At 38.9% G+C, this 26,749-nt stretch overlaps 6 protein-coding genes across 14 annotated transcripts; 3 read left to right on the top strand and 3 right to left on the bottom strand.

The window, feature by feature from the left end:
* Positions 1 to 118: 118 nt before the first annotated feature.
* Positions 119 to 12,039, bottom strand: Ack-like (activated Cdc42 kinase-like). 8 transcript variants are annotated; one of them, XM_046622340.2, is made up of 8 exons: positions 11,248 to 12,011; positions 10,462 to 10,554; positions 8,705 to 10,306; positions 8,294 to 8,554; positions 7,871 to 8,019; positions 7,518 to 7,748; positions 2,534 to 3,216; positions 119 to 2,286 (listed from the first exon to the last, which is right to left on the bottom strand). In XM_046622340.2, the coding sequence occupies exons 1-8, from the start codon at positions 11,249 to 11,251 to the stop codon at positions 1,341 to 1,343; spliced, it is 3,969 nt and encodes a 1,322-aa protein (XP_046478296.1). In that variant the 5' UTR covers positions 11,252 to 12,011; the 3' UTR covers positions 119 to 1,340. The 8 variants fall into 8 exon arrangements, with proteins under 8 accessions (XP_046478296.1, XP_046478294.1, XP_046478288.1 ...); XM_046622338.2 differs by lacking the exons at positions 119 to 2,286; positions 2,534 to 3,216 and adding an exon at positions 3,379 to 6,953 and having other exon boundaries at positions 7,946 to 8,019; positions 11,248 to 12,039; XM_046622332.2 differs by lacking the exons at positions 119 to 2,286; positions 2,534 to 3,216 and adding an exon at positions 3,379 to 6,953 and having other exon boundaries at positions 8,714 to 10,306; positions 11,248 to 12,038.
* A 438-nt stretch (positions 12,040 to 12,477) lies between these two features.
* ND-42 (NADH dehydrogenase (ubiquinone) subunit ND-42) lies at positions 12,478 to 14,721 on the top strand. The gene is made up of 4 exons (XM_046622355.1): positions 12,478 to 12,710; positions 13,114 to 13,770; positions 13,951 to 14,343; positions 14,478 to 14,721. The coding sequence occupies exons 1-4, from the start codon at positions 12,642 to 12,644 to the stop codon at positions 14,586 to 14,588; spliced, it is 1,230 nt and encodes a 409-aa protein (XP_046478311.1). The 5' UTR covers positions 12,478 to 12,641; the 3' UTR covers positions 14,589 to 14,721.
* Ykt6 (YKT6 v-SNARE) lies at positions 14,590 to 18,166 on the bottom strand. 2 transcript variants are annotated; one of them, XM_046622359.2, is made up of 5 exons: positions 17,735 to 18,166; positions 17,404 to 17,597; positions 17,108 to 17,319; positions 16,559 to 16,830; positions 14,590 to 15,796 (listed from the first exon to the last, which is right to left on the bottom strand). In XM_046622359.2, exons 3-5 carry the CDS (start codon positions 17,295 to 17,297, stop codon positions 15,656 to 15,658), a joined length of 603 nt encoding a protein of 200 aa, XP_046478315.1. In that variant the 5' UTR covers positions 17,298 to 17,319; positions 17,404 to 17,597; positions 17,735 to 18,166; the 3' UTR covers positions 14,590 to 15,655. The 2 variants fall into 2 exon arrangements, with proteins under 2 accessions (XP_046478315.1, XP_046478314.1); XM_046622358.2 differs by having other exon boundaries at positions 17,108 to 17,303; positions 17,735 to 18,151.
* Positions 18,059 to 20,914, top strand: Ing5 (inhibitor of growth protein 5). The gene is made up of 4 exons (XM_046622357.2): positions 18,059 to 18,650; positions 19,194 to 19,646; positions 19,864 to 20,042; positions 20,174 to 20,914. The coding sequence occupies exons 1-4, from the start codon at positions 18,614 to 18,616 to the stop codon at positions 20,273 to 20,275; spliced, it is 771 nt and encodes a 256-aa protein (XP_046478313.1). The 5' UTR covers positions 18,059 to 18,613; the 3' UTR covers positions 20,276 to 20,914.
* beta3GalTII (beta-1,3-galactosyltransferase 6) lies at positions 20,351 to 22,636 on the bottom strand. The gene is made up of 3 exons (XM_046622356.2): positions 22,395 to 22,636; positions 21,464 to 22,227; positions 20,351 to 21,383 (listed from the first exon to the last, which is right to left on the bottom strand). Exons 2-3 carry the CDS (start codon positions 22,147 to 22,149, stop codon positions 21,098 to 21,100), a joined length of 972 nt encoding a protein of 323 aa, XP_046478312.1. The 5' UTR covers positions 22,150 to 22,227; positions 22,395 to 22,636; the 3' UTR covers positions 20,351 to 21,097.
* A 1-nt stretch (position 22,637) lies between these two features.
* Ns3 (nucleostemin 3) lies at positions 22,638 to 25,603 on the top strand. The gene is made up of 4 exons (XM_046622348.2): positions 22,638 to 22,846; positions 23,111 to 24,533; positions 24,824 to 25,148; positions 25,268 to 25,603. The coding sequence occupies exons 1-4, from the start codon at positions 22,745 to 22,747 to the stop codon at positions 25,401 to 25,403; spliced, it is 1,986 nt and encodes a 661-aa protein (XP_046478304.1). The 5' UTR covers positions 22,638 to 22,744; the 3' UTR covers positions 25,404 to 25,603.
* Positions 25,604 to 26,749: the final 1,146 nt, after the last annotated feature.

The following is a 26,749-nucleotide window of genomic DNA, read 5'->3' on the forward strand; positions in this document are numbered from 1 at the left end:
CATTTGTTGAATTTAAGATCGTGTGCACATTGCTTGATTCGATTGTAATAGATTAATCTTGAGTAATCTTCTTGTAGAATGGAAAGGGGCTACCAATAAAATAACAATTACACCTCCGTATATTTGTAGGCAAACTTTGAAATTTCAGGTATATATTATTGTAAATTCAATGGATATAAAACATCTCTCCGTTCTTGTACAACGTAGATATATATACGTATATACATTATACATGTATGTATATAAATATTAATATAATCATGTATAAAAATTATAGATATAAAAATGGTTTGACAATTACTCAGGGGTATTGGGCAGAACATTAATTGGTAGTATATGTATAATAATGATTTGTAACTTAAATTTATTTTATATCTCTACCCGCGACCTATAGGGCGTTGATTATACATATACTTCCGGATTTCTTCCAAACTTTAGCGACATCTCAAAATAATATAATGGTATAGGACGAGCCGAATCAATACCACGATTTTTAAGTACAAAAGCAAGCATTACATAAGTACACGTTTCGTTCCGCAGTAGAGTGCAGGATATTTTCTAAATGCAAACAATGAAAGTAGAAGACTATTGCATTTGTAGAAAGTGCCCCCCATCTTCATGTGTGAGCGCAATGACTTACGTCTCTGATCTCTAAAATGTCACGTAAATGCGTTCTGAATTCCTGCTACAGAGTGAATTTATAAAATTATGTACAACTGCTACAAAGTCAGCATCCCCAGTACTTATTAGACCGAATAAGGTGCTACGTTTTTGGAAGTTCGATTGACTGGCAGGTAATGATCAACACTGTCTGAACAATGAATGAAGACAAAGCCGTGATTCTATATCAACTTGAGACATCGATACTTCTTAATCTCACACCAACAGTTAAACTCGATAATTAGGCTTTTAGCAGCGCTAAGTACTTACGATTACTTAGTGCAAAATTCTCAATTCGTAACATAAAAAAAAAACTAGCCGAGAGAGCACAATTTTCCAACTTAATTGGCATAGGCCGATTATGGAAACAAAGTTATTTTGGAACTGATGATGACATAATTTCATCACTACATTATAATAATGAAATCGAAATGATGAAAAGTAAAGTAATAAACGTCAAAGACAAATTAGTACATATTGAAATTAAGGAACACAAAATAAAATATTCAACATATTTGACAGGATTCTATGCAGTCGTAATTAACAATAGAAAGATTTTTGGCTTTGAAAACGACTTAGGAAAATACAGAACTAAATCAAAGCAATAAATAAATTTCAGAAGAAAATCTTTTTAACCCAATCACTTCCTGTAAGCTGAACAAAATATAGACTGGTCAGCATCAAACAGCAGCGGTATCTTCTGTATTTCTAAGCAAAGCCGCAGCTTTTACAACATCGCCGCCACACTGACCCAACATAACTTTGCAATCTTCGAGCCTGACAAAGTTGTTCTCCTTTCTGAGTAACCCTTGGAGTCTTTCGAGCTTTATAGCTGCTAGAACATCCCAATCTGACACGTTCAATGCCTCGACGCATGACTCGGGTGTTGATTGTTCGTGTAACACTTTCATCATTATTCTGACCTCATCCGATTGCTCTCCGTTGCGAGGTCCCCGTGTTCGGCGAACGTTTGGACCGTCGCACGCAAATTCCAACAAATCTTCGCACGATACGTGATCAGACTGACGCGAGAGATCGCTGGTCCTTGTGACGGAAGAGGATGAGGAGGAAGACGCCGACGATCTCTCTTGCGAAATCTTTCGATGGGAGTTTACAGCATTTACAGAGTTTTCAGAATTTACTGCGTTCCCAGAATCACTGCTAATCAATTCTCCGCTTATTATAGGCTCGGAAAACACGAGCAAACTACTGTCCTGCACCGCATGATTCTTCTTTCCTATCCTGGACGTGGTGGTACATCGTCCCACACCTGCGCTTGAATGAACTCCAGCAGCCCATCCAATCTCGGTCACCCTATCTATGGAAGAAGTAATCGGTTCAATTGGGGTAACTGAAACTGGGATAACTGTAGATCCTTCGATTGGTGACTGTGATTTTCCAGTACTCAATGGCGGGAAGGAGATCAAGGATTCCTCTGCAGAATCAAGGCTGACGTTTTTTACTCCCACAGGGTCAACTTCAGCAGAATCGCAGTCGATCAAATTATCGGAAAATTCTAGAAGGTCCTCAGAAATGACACTGTAGCGTTGCAGCTTATTTTCCTCGAAAGGTAGAGAATCTAAAGCTGCTAATTCAGAGTCGATCCGCTGTTCGAATTCCTCAGGGCTGGAATGAAAATAATTCTTAGGCTTGCTAACGAATTTATATTTAATGTGATTAACTTTATTTGCAACTCATGAAAGTCTTATTCTAGCAATAATTGTGAGTCGAAACGGCAAACATTGTCCACTCCTCAATTAATCAATCTATGTATGCAAGTATTTATAGCTCATCAAATTTTATAAAATTCCGACAAGATATTATGCAAAAATATTGGTGTCGGTTTGTAAACATATACTAAGGTAAAACCCACCTATTAGCAGGGGCAGGGGCAAGCAAATGATCGATATCTTCCTGAACATTACAGACCAAATTCCTGTGCTCAGTTACAATGACAGGTGCATTTTGCAGCTGGAAAATTTTTGAACCATCAACATGGTCCTCATCACAGGGTGGTGTTGTAACTGCGGCAACCTTAGCAAGTGTTCTAGTAACTCCGCCACCAGGAATAATCAATGGGTGCTTCCTTTGATGCCTAGCAAGACTGGACTTTGGCTGCCACGTTTTTGATCGATCTCTGGGCGGCAATGGTATCGGATTTTCCTCAACATTGCTCCTATTGCGGTTATTTTCTATCTCTGATACAGAATAATGCCTGCCAATAGTCCTGTTTGCCGACACAGCTGCTGTTGTGGGTACTGGAGGTGGTTGTACAGAGGGCGGCGGGCCACGAATTTTGGGCAATGTTTTCGCACCACTGTGGTGCAGAAGGTCAAACTGAAGACTGTTATGGTTAGTCGAGTTTTCCTCAGATAAGGAGTGAGCGGGATGGTGACCCATAGTAGCATGGTGTTTGTTTCCTCGAGATCTGGTTTGCCGCACTATCGGTAATCCCGAGCGAAGCATTCGTAATGGATTAGCATCCGTTGCGGTGTCTACGACAGGAGTCTCGACCAAGCTGTTGTAAACTTCTTTCGCCTCGTCCGAAAGTGTCGCCTGAACAATCAGGGCATGGGACGGAACAGGACGGGGTGGGACGGATTATAGGGAAGAAATGGAGATGAGAGAAAGATTGGAAAAATAAAAAAAAATCATAAAGAACACAAATCAAACAAACATGAATAATATGCAATCAAAATAAAAGGGACGACGATAAAACACATTTGTCCTTAAAATATATACAAACAAGTCTCCTGATCTAGTTACAATAAAAGAAAGATCATTAAAATCATAAAAATTCAATAAATTTCAAATCATATTCATGTAAAATGGAATGAACGTAACCCTTTGCTTCCAAAACGTGTTTAAATTGATGAGAAAAGTAAATATACGATATTAGAGGAAATGTAAGTAAATAATACGGTGATTGGGATAATCTAGTTACTTCTATCATCGCATTGTATGTATGTACACACATAATATGGTAGATCTAATAGTGCAATAGGTACGTATAATACGTCGTATATAAAAGTTCTAATCTAATAATTAATTGGTTTGCGAATGTAGTCCTAGTCCGTTTAAATTCTAACATTATAATATGTATATATGGAATACAAAGTGGTATGCATTTCCATGCTTATATTGGGGAAATTAAAGAGAAATTAGTATTATTTTTCTCTTTTTCAAAAAAAAAAAGTATAAAAGATATAAAACGAAATCTAATGCGTCAGCAACTTAAAAATTCAAGGAACCAGCCAGTTTCAAGAGCATCGATCTTAGAACAAAAGAACAGATTTGAATGGTAGCAAGTGATAAAAATAAAACTAATTTCAGCACTTTTCTTTTCTTAATCCCCGTAGTGAATATTTATGTGTAGGATAATTGGTTGCAAAACTTTATATTAATAAAGACAACAATATAATATGGTATTAGTGTATCATGCAAACATGCCAAGCGTTATAATTACTTTGTGTTTAGGCAGCAGGAATGTTCTATAAAGAATTCGATTCGTTTGCTACTTTTTAGGAGTGTAAAAGGCTGTATTACATACTCTAATTAGTAGACGCCAGTCGTATGCATACTTTCAACGTGTGGTTGAATGAAACGTTGTCATAACATGAATAACATCAGTGAACAAATACAACAATCGATGACAGAGCTTAAATAGCAATTATGCCGCAAATATTACATTGCCCAAACTGTTGACGAAGAAGCAAATTACTAACTTATCGAGATAAGACTTAAAAGTTGAAGTCAGACTTCGAACACTTGAATAAAAATGTTAAGAAACTCGTCAAAACTTATTTTAGAATTAAGAAATATTTTTTGGAGACCGATGTGAATGCAAAATGTTGGGACACAAGGGCTCTATCAACACAGGCTGAAACTCGAGTTTGGAGAAATTTTTGCATACCTTAAGTTATTTTCAACATCTACCAAATCTCATGGTTTCAGAAGACCAAAATTTCTGTCAATACGAGATGTGCATTTGGTATGTTAAATTTTAATTTATTTATTTTTATTTTTTTATATATAAAATATTCAGCAGATTGTGCGACATAAATGAATCCTCCTATTTCCGCAATAGCGGTTTTCCAAACAGGCACGTATGAAAATGTAAGTGAAACATTTGACTGCGATCATAGCGACGTATTTGCAGTTCCCATTGGTCTCATTCCAGCAATTAACTCTCAGGGAGCAGGCGACGGAGGAAAATTAGGAAGGTCATTTGTAAACTCCGGGTATTCTGAGCTAGTGTCTGATTCTAGGTCAGAATTGCTGGTAAAAGTGAGACTGGAACTCGGTGCGCTTTCTGGCCAAGACAAAAGATTATTTCTAGAAGAAAATGGAGGTGAAAGTGAATTTAGGAAGCTCGTTGACGGTGGCGGTGATTTGCCACATTGATCAGCGGAAGAAAAGCCCCTTGCAGAGTCAGGGTGTAAAAATTGGTTTCCCTTTTTTCCAGTATTGAAATTCAGCCGCAAGCTATGTGGCGGACCTGCGCCTGCACCCTTTGTTACCGACATTTTTTTATGTCGGCGTTTGTAACGGAAACGACTTCTTATATCTGTCTCTGACCGCGAAACCGAATCAGAATCTTCGCTAGATTCATTCTTGGGATGAAACGATCTCCGCTGGTTTTTTCCAAGTGTAACCTTCCGGTTATCAGATAGGGACGAAGTTCTGTGACGATAAAAGTGTGACGATTCATCGTTCTGATATAATTTTGGAGGTTCCAATATATGTTGTTGAAAGTTGTTGGGATCGCTCGGTTGCTGCAGCTTTTGTATGTTGCTCCGTAGACCTGGCTTTGTGACTACACGTGGGTTGAGGTTTTGAACAGGAATATTGAGGTCCAGATTGGAACGATCGAGAGGAATATTGAGGCTGGGTGGTTTAAAGTCATGACCATTTTTTTTATCGAAATCCTCAGGTCTTTTTCGTACAGAATTCTCAAAATGACGCGTATTGTGTGCAATATTTTTGCCAAGCTGAATCATGTTCTGCGTCAGTTTTCCAAGGCCCAAATTAAAACCTTGACCCTTTCTCGAGTCCAAATAATTCTTTACACTTTCAAGACCCGAAACCTCTCGCTGATACTTAGCAGCAAAAAGTCGACTGCTCAATTCGGTCTGATTATTCGCCTCTGCATCTGATTTCCGTCTGAAACGCTGGAAATTTGCTCTCAAACTCTCAGAGCTGTCATATAATGGAGAGTCCTTTTTTTCTGGCTCTGCTATGAAAACGGGATTACTCGAGATGACAAATGGTAAGTGACTCTCACGGCCATTCAAATTCCGTTCAATTGCATCTCCTGCATCGGCGACTCTTGGATTGTCTAAAAGTAAATTGAGATTGTTTCCGATGCTGTCATCGGAGCTGTAAATTGTCTTGGTTCCTACACTTGAGTTTTTAGTAGCCAGACCAACGATCCCGGACGTCAATTGCTTCTGGGGATCAAACTTTTTGTTACGTTCCATTGTACATACGGTCGAAATCTTGGGCCTTGTACCATGTTGTTCAAAGTTGTTCAATTTTTCCAGCGACATTTCAAACCTTCCAACCTTGTCCATCGGAACATCAAGGTTCTTTAGTTCGTCAGGTCGTGTTTCAGAATTTATCATTTCCCTGTACATAGGGTCCCGGTTGGTTATTTTATCCCGTGGTATGAGGCCAAATTTATCGTTAGCAGCAATGTTATTTTTAAAATTGTCATAAAACTTGTTGCACTCCTTTTCCTCAAGGCTAAGCATCTTGTCATAATTCTTTGCCGTATCCTCTTGATAACAGAGTTTCTTGTCATACCCGTGATCAAACGATCCTGAACCAGATCCTCCATCATCGAAGTATTTAGGTAATTCAAAGTAACGGTCCACATAGCTTGCAGACACTCTTTTTGGTTGCCTAGCAAAATGAAAATTCGCATTTTCCATATTATAAACAGCAGTCTGGCCATTCTGCGTTATATTAAGCTTGGTATCTGGCTCAGCAGTGCTTTTAGTGAGGGTACGTCCACCATTAACGTTCCCATTCCCGTTTTCATTTTCGGAATACTCATTTGATCTGACTAGGGTTTCTTTGGCAGAAGAGTTATCATCCAAGGTCCGGGTTTCAAAGTCCATTTCCATGTATGAAGTCCAGGCACTTGGTTTGGTCAAGAGTTCTCTTGACTTGGCAAAGCAAAATTCTGCCGAGGCCTTATCCCACAATGGGAGCTTCAGCGTTGATGGAGCCCCTAATGATTCTATGCTTGAAACAGTTGACGAAAGAGACTGGAGACTCGAGCATAACCACTTTTTGAAGATAAATTTGTTTTTTAGAGTTTAATACATCAAAATTGTGAAGCGTACCAGTTGAAAATAATACCAATGTTACGTGAATTGAATAGTTCAATCCGTGGGTTCCGAATTACAACAAAAATGAGGAACAAATGGTCAATTAAATAGACAGGTTGATAGATTGATGAATGAAGAAAAGAGGATGATTTGAGGACAGTAAGGACATTGCAGGTAGAGATTAATTTATCGAAGTATATTAGTACTTGTAAGCATTCAAAATTGGCTGTTATTTTTTTTTGTCTGCTTTACAGAGTGTCAATAAAATAACGCAGTCGATACAGAGTGAGAATGTAACTGAACTCTATGTATTCGGATTTCGATCGTTTTGAGAAATCCCAGTAAAAAGCAGTTTTAAATCTTTCTCATTCAACAATTATATTTTACTGACCCTCCTTCCTGTCACAGTATGCTGTGTTAATGTAATATTAACTTTTCCTACAGTTTATTAGTAAACAGTCGCAGATAATAATAACAGATACATAAAGATAATAATTGATAATTCAGAAAACGCGAATGTACCTGTATGTCTGGAATACTGGCAGCCTCCTCTGCAAAGTGTCGCCGGTCAGGCTTTGGGCTGTGCTGATGCGGTAATTTGAATGAAAACTTTCTGCGTCTTGAAGGGCTGACCGGCGTTCTTGGAGATTCGGGTGGATGTTCAAGATCAGTCATTGAGCGAGCAGTCAATTCCTGTGCCATTGCTATTGCGGAGTATAGAGTTCTTTGGTCCGCTGCTGATATTGGTTTCACCTGTATTTATATTTTGAAAAATGCTCGTAAGATAATTACTCTCGTACGATGTTCGTCTCAAGACATTAAGTCAATCCAGTTATTGTTGCCATTGTGTGAATGTATGACAAAAGATACTGTACATTTATAGGACTCACGGTGGCCTGTTTTTTTTTGCCACTTTGCCTTGACTGAATTTCTCGAAGTTCGTTTCTTACGTTACTTGAATCGTGTTCACTTGGCAATGGATGAGCTGGAGGTGGTGGTGGTGGTGGTGGTGGTGGAGAAGAGCCTGAAAAGTTTAGAGTATAAGACTAAAGGTCCGAATGCAGCTCACTCTCAGAAGTTATTTACTCAAATAATTAAATATAAGCAAACGACTGGTTTCTTCACTTCTTTCAAGTCTATTTTAGACGGATTTGATATTATAATCGACAGTGACCTATACAAAAACTTTTCATTCGTTCAATTACGACTTACACCATTCTCAGTAGGCTGCCAAAACTGTGGCTCAAGTTTACTTCTTCCCTATACTTAAAAAGTTATTTCCATTCAATAATTATTACCCAAGGATCTAAACATCTGGTCCATTTCATCCAGCAAACTTGGTCCAAAGTCGAAATTAAGTGGCTTGTCAAATCTTAGAGGACTGTCGTGACTTTCTTCATCGCTAATCTCGTGGTATTCATGGTCCAGTCCAGCTAGGCTCAGCACATCAGTCGTCCCACTAGTCACAGATGGCGCCTTGCCTGTACTCGCTACCGGGGTCCCAAGATGAGAAATATCAGAAGCGGTATCCGACCATGGATTGTCTGGGAACATCAGAACTTAGTATATGGTGTGAATTACAGGTTCAATTATTAGCGCAATTGTTACTAGACATACTGAAATATTTATATGCAACAGATACGAATTTTTTTTCAGCATCAAAAAAGCTTTTAATAATATCCGGTAAGACGTAATACATGTACGCTTACCGCGCTTACTATGAATCATATCCGCATGGAAATGTTGAATGTCCCTGCTATCCCTTGCCGAGTTCCTCGCCAGTTCAGACCCACTACCTTCTTCAGTGATTTGGCCATAGCTGTCCGTAACATCTTCGTGGGGTTTGTACGGATTGACAACTTGCCTAGGAAGATGAGGATACTTTCCTCCAAGAAAGCTAACATCCCCAAAATAAGCTCCATCCAGCCCTACATGTCCGGTGTGCTTGAGATCGCCTTGAGGCGAGGATATCATGTCTGGCCGTATCTTCTTGCGCTGAGAGGAAAACGCATTCTTGCCATCACCCCGTGTGAACTCCCCCATTTTATTACTTGGCAAGTTTGATCCCAGATAAGCTATTGTATGTGCCGGATTAAAGAAGCCCGTTTTTCCATTAGCTAGAACTCCTTTCCAATTGGCGTTGCCCGATAATGTCCCTTTATCCAGAACTGTGAGCACATCTCCTTGCCGATAAACCAGCTGGCTTTCTTCGGTACTATCCTGAACTGCTTGCACTTGTTCAGGCTTGAGGTCCGGCAGTAAATGTGTGAGCTCGGAAAATTTTGGTCGCTTTGCAGGTTCATGTTGCCAGCACTGCTCCATTAATAAGAAATAGTCTTTTGGGCAGCACTCGGGCTGTTCTAGTCTTTGGAAGTTTGGCTCGTCAATTGCCTCGAGAATCTGTTGGCCAGTGAGAGCAGCCCACGGCTGAAAACCATAGCTGAACATCTCCCAGAGGGTTACACCATAGGCCCACACATCACTGGCTGAGGTGAATTTCAAGTATGAAATACACTCGGGAGCACACCACGCAATTGGGAGCTTCAAGTTAACATTGAAGTTAGTTTGGTAATAGTCCTTACCAACACCCAGTGCCCTGGAGAGACCAAAGTCCGATATTTTTACCTTATTTTTAGAAAAGACAAGGATATTTCTGGCTGCCAAGTCCCTGTGTATAAGCCGCTTGGCTTCCAGATACTGCATGCCGTCTGATATTTGAATTGCAAAGTCGCACAACGATAGAACTGGGAAACTTGCTCTGAGGCTCGGTTCCTTTAAACATTCTAGCAGGGAACGAAGTGGCGCCAGTTCAGTAACAAGCATTAGAGAATTCGTGTCCAAAACTACGCCGTACAGTCGGACAATATGCTCATGATCTATGGCATGCATGATGGCTGCTTCTTTCAGAAACTCAATCGGATTGTTTTGCATTCTTTCTCTGGAGAGACATTTTATTGCTACTTGGATCCTCTCTCCATCGTTTGTCCACACTCCTTGCTGAACTACACCAAATTCTCCGGTCCCTAGTTCCTTGTTTACAATTATTGCATCCGCAGGTATCATGTGCTTGTTTGGAACACGGATCGGAGGTCGGTCTTGTCTCTCTTCAGGCAGCACACCCAATGTGCTGGATGTCTGTTCCTCGCGTTTAGGCAGTAGCATTTTCTTGAATTTGGATAAATAATTTTGTGGGAAATGCTTCTGGAAATACTTTTTAAGTCTACGCATCTCCGGCTTACTCATTCCGATTGCGTTCAAGTCTTCTTCGGTCACATACTTGAGCTGTGCAGTTGTCTGAACTTTTAAATCCCCTGGAGAGAAGAATTACTCTGTTAAGGGACATTAATTATTCAAATTTCCTCAAGTTTGTTGGAGCAAATTGTCCTTCAAATACATCAACGAAAATGCATTGAAAATGACTTGAAAATCGGATAGAATACTCAACAGTACTAGGTTAGCATCTCACCTCTGATTCCTGGATAATACTGTTGCAGCTCAGCTTCCATTAGGAATTCGTACAGCCCTGGCCCGGTATGGCGAGACATACCAGTCTGGGAATCTACGGAAAAAAATGAAATGGATATTAATACACGGCTGGCCCCTACAGCAGGGGCTGTAGTGCTTCATCAGCAGTTATGTATGTTATGTGACTCAAGTACATCATTGACATGCAGTGAATTCAACATTAATCCCCCTCTCTCCCTGTCTCTCTCTTTCACTCATTTAATAGCTCTCTAAAATTTAAATAGTGTGGCAACAATAACCGAGGAAAACAATATCATATGCGTCACACAGCTTTAGGAATGCCAATGTATTGTGTGCAATTGTTTACCGTGTGTTATGCCCGCGAGTTGAAGGTTAAAGATTGAAGAGTCGTCAAGTTTCTAGTTGTTATTTACGCATGAAAAACATGAAATATGAGTGGAACGGTGTAAAACTTACGAGTCACCGTTCGAGTATGGGAAATGAGAACCGCGTACTTGCGGCCCGCTGCACGCTTGGTGCCGAGTCGAAGTTAATTATGGGTGAGAGCTGATCGTGAGAGGAAACATGAGCGTCACCGTCGCGGTCGCGGAAAGCAGGAACGAGGAGGGCGGGGATGTTTTCGAGGGGACAAACCAGGCGGGGGGCACGCCCAGGAGAAGCTGAACCAACAATGAGCCTTAGACAGCGGAGCCGAAGAACTTGTAAAGATTTTTTACAACGTCTACGGATCCTGGTTGTAAGTTCATCAAACGGGTGATTCACTCACCCATTATTAAGGATTGCGATAAATGCCCGGAATCTCATTGACATCAGAAGCTCACATCCGTTCGTCGTCGATCGCTTCTTGATTCTGAGAAACAGAACGTCGTTTCGCAGAAATTTGAGTCAGACAATCGCGAATTCATTTCGTTTCAGTAAATTGACTGTCCGTCGCGAGGAGGTCACCGAACCGGCATCGTACCGCACTCACAAAGGGCTCGTCTTTACTGTCTTCGAATGTAATTCTCTTTCGAACACTCATCGAATTCTCGAGCTTCAGGATCGAGGCAGCTACGGAAGAATTCGCGAAGCCTCACCCCGGCTGGAACAACGAACTCTCAGCATTCGCTGTTCGCCGCCATCCGCCCTACGCCGTCTCTTCCATTTGGAATTTGGATCGCTTTGTTGTATTCACACTCACACTCGCATGTGTGCACGCTCTCTCTTTTGTACCTGTATGCACACGTATATTCCCGCACTTCTGGTCCCGTGGGATCATTGCGGATCACGCACACGCGTACGCGACGAATCGGACCCGCGTAACATGGTACGCACAAATTGTACAGAAACAGGGATTCTGTATTCAATCCTGGATTATTCTTTTACATCAGCGTTTATTAATCTCTGTTATGTTTTTTCCAACTGTCAGTTTAATAGGATTTGTACACGACGACGCTTTCTCACCGTCCTCAACGCGATACCGCTCACACGCGCGGCGGTACACGACTAGGCCCTTGTACACGACCGCTGATCTTTACACTGGCTGCGGTATCCCAACGCCAGTGTTATATTCTTGCATTTTTCTTGCAGGACGAATTGAAACTGTGAAGTGGCCATGTTGCTTGTCGTCAATTTGTTAAATGTCGCGGGAAATTCAAATACTTATAGAAAAAGTTTGATGAAAAACGTTGGAAATTGCTTTGAAATCAAATAGCCCTTAAAGAATTCACTATCTCGAACATTTTACTTAAGTTTTATTCGAACTTACTATAAAATTTCCATAGAAATAATACAAAATATGAAATTTGGATGATATAACTACAGGAGTACAACCACCTACAAGAATAACCACTAAATAAAAATGTAATTTTCATCAGATTTGTAGATACGAATGTAAATTGGATCTACTTCGGATTCTTCTGTATCCTAAACATGCTTATCAAAATAGAAATCAGCTATCGTAAGCCAACTTCAAGCAATTTCGAAACTGGCAGCCCTGGCGCCAACTTATTCTATTCATTCGGAGCAAGTTCACTCGGCTTAGCAGACAGCTTATTGAAGTCGACTACCGAGGAGGATTGGATATTCGAGGAGTTATGTCACTCGATCTACGCTGAACACTTTTCGCCTGATAATAAGAGAACGTTATAACATTTGAGGTTTTGGTTACCGTTCCGCAGAATGGCGAGTGCGTTACGATGCGGTGTAAGCAAGTTGCTAGCTCGCAATTCAATATCAGGATTATGCAAGGTTAGAAATACATTCACAGAAAAATCACTACCATATCAAAGTGCTTAACACGTATGACCGAGAAGATGGCCCTGGTGCCAATTCCTGTCCTAACCTGTACCAAATATTTTCAATCTTAACAATCTGTTAACTTCGCACCACTTAACCATGTAAGCTCTAAATATTATTAACCAATGATGCGTGGCGATCTGGTCACAGTAATCATGTCATGAAATTTGATAGATTCTGTAAAGAAAAAAGTGGAAGCGTCACAATATATTTCTAGTATTGTGTATTGTGAATACTAACTGATTTTGAAACTAAAGGGAAAAATTTAGATGTTGTTAAAGTTATATGAATGATTGGCCACACAGAAATCAGCACTATCAACATGCCACAGATTTGAGTAATTTATATTTTTTAGCCATCATTAGGAGCCAGCGGCTATATAGCCAAAATACAAGTGGCATTCATCTCAGGAAAAGCAATGCGGGTGGTCGAAAGAAAGCGGCCACCTCCGTTTCCGTATGAGACGAAGAGGTACAGTCGTTGGAATCAGCTATTTGACAAAACTGTACACAGAATGGATGATAATTCCAAAATCGTTATTGTCGAAGGGCCAATTGCCTCTGGCAAGACAGAATTTGCTGAAGCATTGGCCAAGGATTTGGACATGCACTATATGCCAGCAGTGACAATGGACATGCATTATATAAACTCATATGGCTTCGATATGCGGCAATTGGACGACAAGCTGCCAGAATCTTGTAGATCTTATGACGTCAAGAACTTCTGTAAAGATCCGCACCACATGAACTGTGCCAACTATCAGCTCCAAATGTATTATTATAGGTTTTTCCAATACGTTGACGCCTTAGCACACCTTTTCTCAACTGGAGAAGGTGTTGTTTTGGAGCGATGTGTCTACTCTGATGCCATTTTTATGGAGTCAATGTGCAATGCTGGCTATGTTAGCAAACTTGCGCAACGGACTTACCAAGACCTCACACAGCTCACTTTGCGTGAACTCCGCCTGCCGCATTTAGTTATCTATTTGGATGTTCCTGTACCTGTAGTCAAGGTTCTTTGTTGTTGTGGTTCTTTTTTTTCCATCTTGTCTTTACTGAAAATACCCAAACACAATTCAGATTTTCTGCAGGAACTTGAGCTGTATTTTTCATTCATTTTCAATTCTCTTAAAATTTTACTAGGTCCTACAATTAATTACATAGCTTATCAACCATTTTACAAATTATTTTAGGAAAAGATTCAAAAGAGGGGGATACCCTACGAAGTTGAATCCAAGGTTTTCACGGAGCAGTACCTGACTGATATTGAAAATCTTTATAAACAGCAGTATTTGAAACAGATGTCAGAACATGCTCATATTCTCATTTATGACTGGTCAGAGGGTGGTGACCCTGAGGTTGTCATTGAGGACATCGAGAGATTGAACTTTGACGCTGATGACCGAGACGATCTCAAATTCAGGGACTGGCAATTCTGGGATGCTAACGATTGGAGTGATACAAGGCGCATTTATGCTGATGAAATATTATCGTTCAAAGTGCTATTTAACTTAGGGGAAGTCAATGCACCAGAGCTCATTGTATCAGGAGCTGATCATCTCGCATATCAAAAGGTTTGGGAAAATGTAAGTATTTCAGTCTGATCTACAGATTCAACCGATTAGTTATTGATTAAAAAAAAGTAACTTCTGTAAAAATGTCACTACATTTTTCGAAAATATTTTCTTACATATGTTTATATCTTTGTTTTTGTAACTAGGCACCTGGTAACAAGTATATGAAAGGCTTCAATAAAGATATGGGAGATACGGGATTACTGTGGAAAGGGCGCCCTACTATTCGGGAATACAGAATGCCGTTTTTTTCGTAAACTAGGTGCTGCTAAAAACATAAGAAAAAATTCACAAATCGGCAGAAGTGATTACATTGTAGTGCACCGAATTGAAGTTGTCCTGGTAGACTTGTACAAACCGACAAATTACAATAAATAACATTCTATGTAATTCATACTTATGGTCAATTACTTACATTTCACGTTCCTTGGCACTGAGAGTAGATAAACATCACGTTTAGAGGAAAAAATTGGAGTGGTATTTTTTAAATTTAGACATGATATATTGAAATACTTTTTAAATACATAAATACGTACACATATTTTTTTGTTTCATCCATAATTGAACTCTTATCCAATGCCGAAACTGCATAACGGAATAACAAGTTACATTCCATTTGCAATAAGAATAACATATCAACGACAAAGAAGACGTTTAATAGACATTGGGTTACATAGATTTTGTGAAATTTCTGTTTATGTGTCTTAAAAGGAAAGGATATTAAAGTCTGTATGTATACAATCCAATTAAAATTAACCCCACCTTTTGATTAAACTGAAGTAACTTGAGTTGAATACTGAACTCTGTGACATTCTTTATGATGCTAAACAACACTGATTACTCTCGAATACAATCTGATGACGTCTTGAAAAATTATCCCTTTGCAATCAAGACACATAAAATTCAGTCACTCGTATTTCAACATTGATGGATAATATGTTGCATTAAAGCATATTGTTCATTAACATATATTAAGGATAACATTACTTACTTAGGCCTCTTTAAAAACATCCATACCTTTGGCTGCGCAATATTTAAATCAATCTTGCTCAATAGAAAATATACAAGTGAAATCTATTGGTAAGACAAACCACCTTTTGCAATCGGAGGTAAAATCCATTCAAAAATTAAAAAATTGTACATTCACAGGTAATTAATTATACCGAGGAGGCAAAATCATCTGAACAATAAACTGTTGCGGCAGGCAAAAGTTACCAATTAGCTTTCAAATTTCAAACATTACTCAACATTCTTTTCTTGACAAACCTATCTTCACATTTGTAACACAATAATATGAACACAATGGAATCATGGTATACCGTGTCTAAGCCGTCAAGCTGCAACAGGAATTGGTTTTCCGTGCTGTTTTGTAAAATGCTTTTGACTGCATGCTAAGGCCTTCTGATTTTGACACCAAATCGTCCAATTTTTCGCCCCTTTCTAAAACTGCTTCTATTGTATTATGCTGTAAGAAAAATGAATTACTGTATTCATAGAAATAGACACTTGTGATTCTTTATAGTATCTTATTTGCATCAGTTACATAATCTTTCAATACACAATAACTATCTGAAAACTAACAACAGCACATAAATGAATGCCTCTGTTTACATCTCAGAAAATGAATTGGAAGCATTGCTTGCTAGACAGAGAGTGCAGTACATAAGAAAAACCTCTAGGATTGGAAAGAAAAATAGATAATGACACTACTTTGTTTGGAACATGTATTTTTTGTAGAAATATAGATTCAGGCGTAACAAAACGTTTAGTTATGCGATAGTATTGCGATAACTTTAGTAATGGTAGGACCAGTAATAGCATTTTCAAAAAATGTTGCCTGTAAATTTTACGTTTTCGCATAACTGATATTTACAGGACTCCTCGTAATGCATATACTTTTCTTCGCTGTACTTAACATGTCCCGCCTAGCAGAACCTTGAGCCAATGAGTTTGAAGTTCATAATATTAATGCAATGATGCAACTTGAAAATTCTCTGAAATTTAGTAAGTAACAATAATAAAATAAAAAACATTATTTTTTGGTAAATTCGTCTTCTTCAAAGTCATTCTAAAGTTAAAAAACAGAGATTTTTTATAAATGATTTGTAAGAGTACTAATGTTACGAATTTCAAACTCATTTGTCCAATTATATTTCATAAACGACCAAACCGACGAGCTGAAACTGGATAACTAAGAAACTCAGTTTAAGAAAATCTTCGAACTCACCAAAATGATCTTGGTTTCATCAAGGTCATTCTGCATTTTTGTAAATGCATCTGCTTCCCGGGGATTTTGATATTTCGCCAAGTACGTATTCACTTGTGGAAATATTGTTGTCGCTTCATTTAAAGTGGCACATGTACTGGGTGGGTACTGGGCAGCAAATTCATCTAGTACTTTTGTGATCAACGTGTGCGAAACTCTGCTAGGATACTCATGATCGGAGATTAGAACTCCAGCTAAATTATCCGCTCTCACATAAACATGACACATATACTCTGAAAGAACAGAGAAAATATGTGAACTTAGTGAGACAATCGGTAGCAACCTGAAAATAGATAATATAGAAAAAAAAACAGACAATAAGCACGCACGGAGCAAAAATTAACTGAAATGAAACGGCTGTTTCAAGGTCTTTAGAAATGTTGTTAATATTAAGCAAGCAATAGTTTGTTTTTAAAAGTAGTTTCTACACCGAAACCAATGTCATTCATAATAGTTGCAGATCACGATGAAATGATATTTTATAAAGTACAGAGACTGGAAAATAAATACCTTTTTCCTTGACGCTTTGTCTGGCCGCAATTTGAGTTCTTTCAGTAATCGTTTTACTGACAAATGCCATAAATTCCTGAGCACTACTGCGTTGAAAAAACGAAAAAGATCCAAGTTCATAAGCTGATTTGATCGTTGTTGCTGTAGTTGGGCCTTTGTATAGGATGGTTAAAGCGTACAATTTGACCATTTTCGACTGTAACAAAAACAAGCTATTTGCATTGCAGTTTTTTTCTAAAGGATTATCGTTTTTCACATATCGTACACATTAACATTTGATGCAGATAATTGCTTACCTAGTGAACTCGGCTAGCCGGGAGTTCAGGAAAGAAGACTAAGAAGATACAACCGACGTAAGCCTAGGAAAATTTCGGCTCCAACTAGAACTTGACCTCCTTTCGTTACCTAGTTTTCAACTCTCACCGCCGGTAGAATCTTGTTGTCAGTCGCACTGCCAGTGTGGCAATGATCATTATTTGATTTTTCTTTCCTACAAGAATATCAAAAAATTGGACTCATTCAGCGCAATACTATGTGAAAGTAAAACAAAGTGATATGAAGTGAAATTAAGATAAGGGCAGTCGGAATTGTGTCACACAATATTTGAGAGAATTTTCTGCTTTTTACCTCCGTTAATGAAATCCTGATTCAGAGGGTAGATCCGCGGAAAAATGAACTAAAATTGTTGTTTTTGGCTCCGCCCTCCTCGGTTAAAAGCAAATGTCAAATCGCGTACCTTACCACTTACAAGCTTGCTGCGACTACTAACAGCACTGACACATCACCCACTAGAACTGCGCGTCGCAGACGGCGGGCGACGTCCGACGACACGCATACACGTAACACGGGTATGTCCGTCGCAGGGCTTGGGAAGGGGATTGTAGGGGGGATTGCAGACGGAGGTCGGCGACACGACGTTTGTTTTAAGATCGTTCAAATCAAGTTCAAATCATTCAAATTTTCACTATGATGAAGTGACGATCTCGAGTTGTATTCCGTTTGGAGAAGTAATTTTAATCAATAAGATTTAATTGAAATTATTTTACATGATAAGGATGCCCACTTTTCTTCCACACCGTCACAATTCAGCAATTCAGCGGTAACCGATGCACACTGTGCATACATATGTTATCCACATAGTTAGTCGTAACGTGCGAATGACTCAGAATGTGTCGCCACCTCCGCTGTGTTGTGTAAACTCCCCCGCAGGCTTGTCCGAATAAAGTGTGAATAAAATCGGCCGACTGAATTATGCACACACAGTGACACTGGTCAGTTTTGTGTACGTATGTGCCAATTAGAAGGAATTCAATTTCCACCCATATCCAAAAGTGAGAGAATGGAGTAGGTGTAACGATTTCAACTTTATTACTAGTGATGTGAAGTCAATAATAACAGTGTGTGGTATAATAATCGGTTCCACCATACCCTGCACAAGCAAACTTCGAGTAATTAAAAAAAAAAAACGCAAGCCCGGGGTTTCTACCGCGGTGTCTACCCTGCGAAATGACGTCCGCATTGTACTTGGAACATTACCTGGACAGTAAGTAAACTTTTATTTATGGTTGTTTAACAAGAAGAATATCGCTTGTTGTAACCACGGTCAGGTAGAATCAAACTAGACCTCTCAATATGAGGTCCCTTGAAGTTTACTTCATTAATCAGTTACATTCTTTAGCCTACCGTCAATGAACTTAACCTATCAATAAGCTAACCAACATGGGATGTCAATGAGTCGGTGTTGAAGTTAATATTTTTCAGGAAACAAATTGATGTTCAGAAGAGATATTTATGTGAGATGCTAGGACATCTGTGCCAAAATATAACGTTATTATCTTTTTTGTTACGTGAAAGTTACGTGAAGTATATTCTAAGTGCTTACACCAATAAAAACTCGTAGTTTTCCTAAATAGTTGCATCTCACATAACCATAACTTCTGATGAAAAAATTGAATTTTTTCAAGCGGGAAATTTCTTTATTCCTCTGCAAATGAAAACTATCATATTGTAAAATATTAACATTTCATTAGAAATTGCGGGAAAAACTTACCAGTTTGAAATTCAGTCATTTTCCAACACTTTTCAGGTTTAGATAATCTACCGATTGAACTACAACGAAATTTCACATTGATGCGTGATCTGGATGCACGTGCGCAGGGGCTGATGAAAGATCTAGACAAGCTGGCTGATGAATATTTGAGAAATGTGAAAACGCTTTCGGCGGATAAGAAAAAAGAACAGTTAAATCACATCCAAAGTCTTTTCAACAAAGCTAAAGAATATGGGGACGATAAGGTTCAATTGGCTATACAGACCTACGAGCTGGTTGACAAACACATTAGAAGACTCGATTCAGACCTTGCTAGATTTGAAGCAGAAATTCAAGACAAGGCATTGAATACAAATAGAGTCCAGGAAGATAGTGCTGTTAGTAAAAAAGGCAGGAAAAAACTCAAAGAGAAAGAAAAACGGAAGAAAGGAAGTGCTGGAGCTAGTAGCGAAGACGAATCAAAGATTGCGCGCAAAAAGCAGAAAAAAGGTGTGACTAATGTTTTTTCTATCAATGCCTATGTTTACTCCTGTAGTATTGTGTAACAACTAGTTTAAATATCTTTTGATATTCAGATTTTGATCCTTCCTGTTGAATGAAAATCAAGATTATACTTTTTTTTCAAATACCTTATTGTAATTGAAGATTAGTGATTTGTGAAGTTTTTCTCATTGAAACACAAAATTTAAATAAATGAATTTCTTAGGTGGATCCGTTACTTCAACTGCTGCTTCTGGGGCAGTTGGAAGTGGTGCTCAGGCAGACACCAGTGCGTTGGGACACCCAGCTGATGTCCTGGACATGCCAGTGGATCCAAATGAGCCGACATATTGTCTTTGCCATCAAGTATCTTACGGAGAAATGATTGGTTGTGATAATCCAGATGTAAGTTTGTATTTCATCATTATCAAAGGTCAATAAGCTTCCAGTTGTATCACGTAATGTTCCCATTATGATTACATCTACTGCACTAATCAACTTCTAAATATTAACGTATACTTCTGCTGTTATTTCAGTGTCCGATCGAATGGTTCCACTTTGCCTGTGTTGGCTTGACAACTAAACCGAAAGGGAAGTGGTACTGTCCAAAATGCACACAAGATCGAAAGAAAAAGTGAAAAATGATGGACTGAAGTATCTGATTTTCTTACTTTTACTGAAATCCCCCCTCCCCCCTTTTTTTTGCAAACTAATTTTAAAATCTATTTATTGGCTGTCGGCATTCCCGATTAAGCATAAAACAAAAGGGGGGATTGAAGACACCCGGCAAAGTTATATTGAAAAATCATCGAACCTATATTTCGAAGCTGAAATAAAATTTCAGCTTCGATGTGAAAAGCACTGGTAGCTTATCACAGCGGCAAGGCTTGAGAATTGGCCACTCTTTTTAATTTTTTTTATTTTTATTTTTTATCTGTCCAATGGTAGTAATTTATTAATGATTGTTGTTTTAGGAAAATTATACAACTTTTTATACTTTTATGCCCTTTTCCCTCATACCAACCCATCGGCCAGTTTTTGAATCACTGTGATTTGGTACTTGGAGCATACATTTAAAAATTATTACACCCTATTAAATAGTACGTAGATACTAGGCTATTGACTATTATTATAAAATGTCAGATAGTTAATTATTGTTTTGATATTTTATGAGTGTATATTAGTGTCGGACTAGTATTACATGATCCAACCGATGCAATCAATATGATAAAAACGATATTGTAAAGTTACGAATAAATGTAATACATGAAAATTAACTTTCTTTGTATTTATCGTCCAATGACAGGTACACTAAGCAAGGAAGATGAGAACATTAAATGTGCGGCATTTAATTCTGATCACATAAGCGTTCCAGAGATTTTTGGATTGCATAGTTGGAATAGTCGCAGAATTTTCAAAATAAGAGTTATATACAGTTTTACTGTACATTTACAATATCCTCACGGAATTCCAAGCTCGCGTATGCAGCACCTACTGGGTGGCGCATCCCAGTCATATCTATAACTGTTTCGATATCTAACTTCCTTCACGCACAAGGCACCACTCGCTTTATATGTCTGATACATAGTATTCATAGCTTCCACGTTTTGTTTGTGTTTAATAATATGCTCGTTTGAGCAACCTCTCGATCGATACTCCGTGTCGAAACGGACATCGTGTTTCCTTTCGATGTTGGACAATGGAGCAAGCCAAAGCCCAACAGAAACATCTTCAGAGTTGAAGAGTCTGAAAAACAAATCTAGCAATATGATTAATTTGAAACTGAGTGAAGAAAATAAACAAGTAAACATTGTGTCTTCACATGCCTTAGAATGTTTGAATTCTGAGCAATGAACTTGACCAAGTTCTGTGACAGAACGTATCCACCACCCCGAGCATATGGTAAATAAAAATCGCAGAAAATCCAGTCAGTTTCTTTCCACGGTCCACTTCTCTTAACTTGAGCCTTGCCATTAAAGAATCCCCAATATAGTTCCTTATCCAATGCTTCATATCGCTGTTTCTCAAACTCCTTCAATATCTTATCCACCAAGACAAACGAGTCATCGTCACATTTTAGCAGGTAGTCGAAATCATACTCTTTACAGATATGAGCAAAAGAGTGAAGGAGTTTTTTCGTTAGAGCTTGATACGAGTCCTGTAAATTTGGCAAGAGGAGTAAATCATGATAAGCCTTATTCTCAGACGCCAGACGGTTGCGCTGATCAAACTCCATATTCTGAGTTCCAATGACAAATAGGTATTTGACATCCTCGTAATTCTCGGAAAGCCATGTTCCTCTTACAGCTTCTCGCTGTTCTACGTTACTCGGTGCAGAGAAAACGACAATTATCAATTTGTACTGTGCTTTAACCTTTCCTTGATTGCCTAGCACGGTAAACGATGTCCGCTTTGTGCGACTCTTGTATTCTATGTAGAGAGTACATATCAATATCACTATCAATAAACCCAAAAACAGTTTCGCTGATCCTTTAAATTGTCTCATCAACATCGTCTCGACATTGCGCGGAAATATCAATTAGTGATTATATCACATGAGTTGATATCGTCGACTATTTTCAAACAGCTCCTGTGGAGGAAGTGAACAGTGATATGTTTTATTTGCAATCTCATTATTTCAAAAAGTAAAGCCGTGTGAGCCAAGGGTTACCCAAAAAGGCAGATGTTGAGAAACCATGTATTAAATAAAAATGTAATTGACCCTTCTTGTTGTTAAAGATACATCTTGAAGTTTACCTATTTCGTCTGGTATCCTGGCCCCTGTTACAGAAATTTCTGTGCTGGTGCTGATCGAATGAGTGTGTAGGAACGGAATTTTGCCTCAGTTTCTCATGAGATCGAAAAATCGTAAATCATAAATGAGGCAACAAGTTTATTCTCCTGTTATGGCGGCAGAGTGGGTAACAACAAAAATCGCATTGTTGTAAACAAGAAATAACACTCGAGCGCGGTGCAACCACGTGACTGACGGAAAATTTGAGTTCACGATCAGACGGGCACGAATCGTGTCATGCGGTTGGTTTTTTTCTCACGGATTAAATACCGCATATACATAGAAGCATTGATAGTTGAAAAGCAGATCGAAGATGGGCAAGAAGAATAAATCCGGCGGTAACCTGGGTCGAGCCCTAATCAAGGACCGCTTTGGGTCCATGAAAGGGAAAAAAACAGCGGGTGATTCGTCGATGGTGAGGTTACCCGTCAAAACGTTTTCGCCGTCAACCTAACCTAACTTAACCCAGTTTTTTTTGTAATTATCAAATCACCTAATTCCATTTAACTTATTTATTTTATTCAGCTTGAAATAAGAACGAGGTGAATTTCTTCGCGGAATAGTTATTTTCTACAAACTTTCCTTTTACTCTTAAAATTTTACCCGAATCTCAAAGAGTATAGAAAACCTAATGCCCTCGAAAGTCGATCACAAAAGTAAATACAACTTACCTTTCAAGCTACATACAGCAGAGATCAACGATGGCTATGATTGGGGACGTCTCAATCTCCAATCCGTCACTGAAGAGAGTTCCTTCCAAGAGTTTCTCTCAACGGCAGAGCTTGCTGGAACTGAATTCCAGGCAGAGAAATTGAATGTTATGTTCGTCAATCCAAAAAGTGGCATCGGGTTGTTATCAAAGGAGGAGAAAGCCAAAGTCCTAGAGTCCCATGAGGAAAACAAAAAACTTTTAAAAATACCTCGGAGACCGGCTTGGGATCAGACTACAACAGCTTACGAGTTGCAAGTAAAGGAGAAAGAAGAGTTTTTGGAATGGCGAAGACAGCTGGCACTCCTTCAGGAAGACAAAGGTCTCATGCTGACCCCTTATGAAAAGAATTTAGAATTTTGGAGACAACTCTGGCGAGTGGTCGAGCGGAGTGACGTCGTTGTCCAGATTGTAGATGCGAGGAATCCTCTCCTCTTTAGATGTGAAGATCTTGAGGTATATGTTAAGGAAGTAAACAAAAATAAGCTCAACATGATCCTGCTGAACAAAGCTGATTTTCTAACTGAGCATCAAAGACAGGCATGGGCAGATTATTTTAGTGAGAAGAATATGAGGGTTGCATTCTTTTCAGCAACGCTTGCCGCTGATGAGAAAGATCCTGAAGAACTCTCGAAGGAAAGTGATGACAGAAATGATATGGATGAAGAAAGTAGCGAGGATGATGATGATCATAGTCAGTATACCAGCAATCTCGATTCTGAGAATGGATCTGAAGCATCTTCGGATACTGAGTATGAAAGCGCTGAAGATGGCTTCACAGATACAGTACAGAATCCCCAGCAATCTTACCACAATATTAAAGAAAACCCTGCGGAACCTTTACACGAAACATCTAAACTAAATGCATCTAAAGACAATGACAGCGTTTGTAATACTACTGTTGAAAGTGATAAGCGAATTGAAAACTCTTCAGAATTACTAACGAGAGAAAAATTAATAGAACTTTTGAAGAACATTTATAAGGGGACGACGTATCAGCCTGGAATTACTACAATTGGTTTGGTGGGTTATCCAAACGTTGGTAAGAGTTCGACGATCAATGCACTATTGATGGAAAAGAAAGTTTCCGTGTCGGCAACACCTGGAAAAACAAAACATTTCCAGACGATATTTCTCGAAAAAAATCTCCTCCTTTGCGACTGTCCTGGACTGGTTATGCCGAGCTTTATTTGTACTAAGGCGGACATGATTCTTAATGGTATATTACCAATCGATCAAATGCGAGACCATGTCCCTGCAGTCACTCTACTCGGTACCCTAATTCCAAGGCACATAATTGAAGACTTGTACGGCTTCATGCTACCTCCACCTTTGGAGGGAGAAGATCCTACTAGGCCACCCACTGCTGAGGAATTGCTAAACGCCTATGGATGTAAGTTCAGAGACTCTAGGCAATACGAAAATTAAGTCAGCAAAGAAGCCAAGTTTGAAACTGACATAAAACCAATCGGAAATCCGTGTTACTTCATTTTCGTTAACACAAAATTTTGCATTTCATGTAAATACTAAACTTCAAAAACAGATTCGCTTAAGTACTACTGAGATATTCAAAATAAGAAATGCATTGCGAGTCATCCATTCTAAAAGTGACCCTTGTGATAAATGGTCTTCATATTTGGTTTTGACCCTGTGTATTTTCTCCATGATTTTACAAACCCGCAGATAACAGAGGGTTCATGACACAGAATGGGCAACCCGACAATCCGAGGTCTGCTCGCTATGTATTGAAAGACTACGTGAATGGCAGATTACTATATTGTGTAGCACCACCAAACCTCCAGCAGGACATGTTTCACAAGTTTCCTGAGCGAAAGAAACTCAGTATAGTCGACAGAGTCCTACCACCTAGAGCTGCCAGGGCTGTGAAGGGTGTCAGGGTGACAACAGATGATTTGGATAAGGCGTTTTTCCAGAAAACAATACCAGGTGCTCATATCAGGGGAAAACTTGGAAAAACTGGAGGCTTACCTGTTAGAATTGGGCAGAGGTAAGATTTTCATGAAAACAAAGTGTATGTTTTTAAAACATCTTATATGTTGATTTAAAAATTCAATTTTACTATAGAACAATTTCTAATTACCCTGTCAAAAATTCTTTATTCATCAGTGAAACAGATTCTTTGATTGGTTCGACCTCAAATCTGACAGTGGGTGCAAAGCCGTGGAAACAGATCAATAAACACTCAAATAAGAAGAAACGTGAGAAAGCTAGACGAATCTATGCTCATCTTGATCAGCACTGAAATACCTATTCTATTACTCAAAAGTTGTTATGAAATACTGAATAATTCCGCCCAAAAAGGGTTGTTATTCTTATGTTTTAAACATTAACACGGTGCTCATACTTGAGATCTAAATTTAATATGTGAATCTAAGTGTGATCCAAACAGCAGCTTGATAAAAATAAAGAACGTGCCTAGTTTAGTACGTCGTCAATGGAAAATCTACTGATTGAGGTATTAATACAATTCATTGCTACACCCAGCCTCTAGTTAAAAATATTGTTTATTGAATCATTCATATTATCTTTATTATCAATCATATTACATGATCCTCATTTTGGGCGATGCATTACAAATTGTCAACAATTCCCTTGTTCGGGCATATTTCCAAGTGAAACAGGAATTCTTGTTCGTTCACCATGTGTATTGTATTGTAGGGGCACATCTGCTTCTTGGCTAAGGGATAAGCTTTGCGACATCTTGTCAAATGGACTTGCATATGTTTCTGAGCCAGTCTATGAGATGGATTATACGGATATGTGGTGTTTCGTTAAGAATCCTGAGTGTCCACGATTGCCTTTGTGCATGACGGAAGGTCCTTTCCAGTGGCTGGTTTGATCGATGGGGTGCACCACTCACTTATTTCCAGGCTGAAATAGCTGAATTCCAGACACCCCTCAATTTAGACTGACTTGAAGGTGTCGATGGGTTACGAATTACGACTCGGTTCCGTCGGTGGTGGGGTGTTATTCTGCAGAGTAGCCATCGCGCCACTTTTCCGCTGTGAATGCACTCCCTGACTCATCTAATTGTGTAGGAGGAAGCGACCCTCACACTTTTAGCGCGTGTCGCGTGTTTCAAAGGAGCCGTTCGTAACAGAGTACATCAAACTTCAAAGCTAAAGTTTTCAGCATGATATTAAGAATGCCAAATCATCCAGAGTGTATTTAACCAAATGAAAAACTATACGCATTAAGGATATAAAATAAGATTTATCCCACAGAGATAATATTAATTATCAATGTGATTCATCCTCGGTGCAACAAGTACGCCTTGAGAACGAAGAGAGAAAGAGAGAACCTTTGTCATCTGGCATCACAATTTTGCTAACATCCCACGATTAGCATCGTACATGGGGTGTACGTTACCGTGATTCCTTCATTAACCCGTTTAATTTTTTGCTTCGACATAATTTCGGCTTGAGCACCTTCGGCAATGTAATGCATTGATCGTTTTGACAGAAGAGACCTTGCTAAAATATGTACTCACCTTGTAAACAAGTGTGAAAATGCGAAATAATGAATAATTCGATGGTAAATAGAGATCAACCTCGAGTTCAACCACGTTCAACAACTGCGTACACAACT

Source organism: Neodiprion pinetum, chromosome 4 (assembly GCF_021155775.2).
Source record: "Neodiprion pinetum isolate iyNeoPine1 chromosome 4, iyNeoPine1.2, whole genome shotgun sequence".
NCBI lineage: Eukaryota > Metazoa > Arthropoda > Insecta > Hymenoptera > Diprionidae > Neodiprion > Neodiprion pinetum.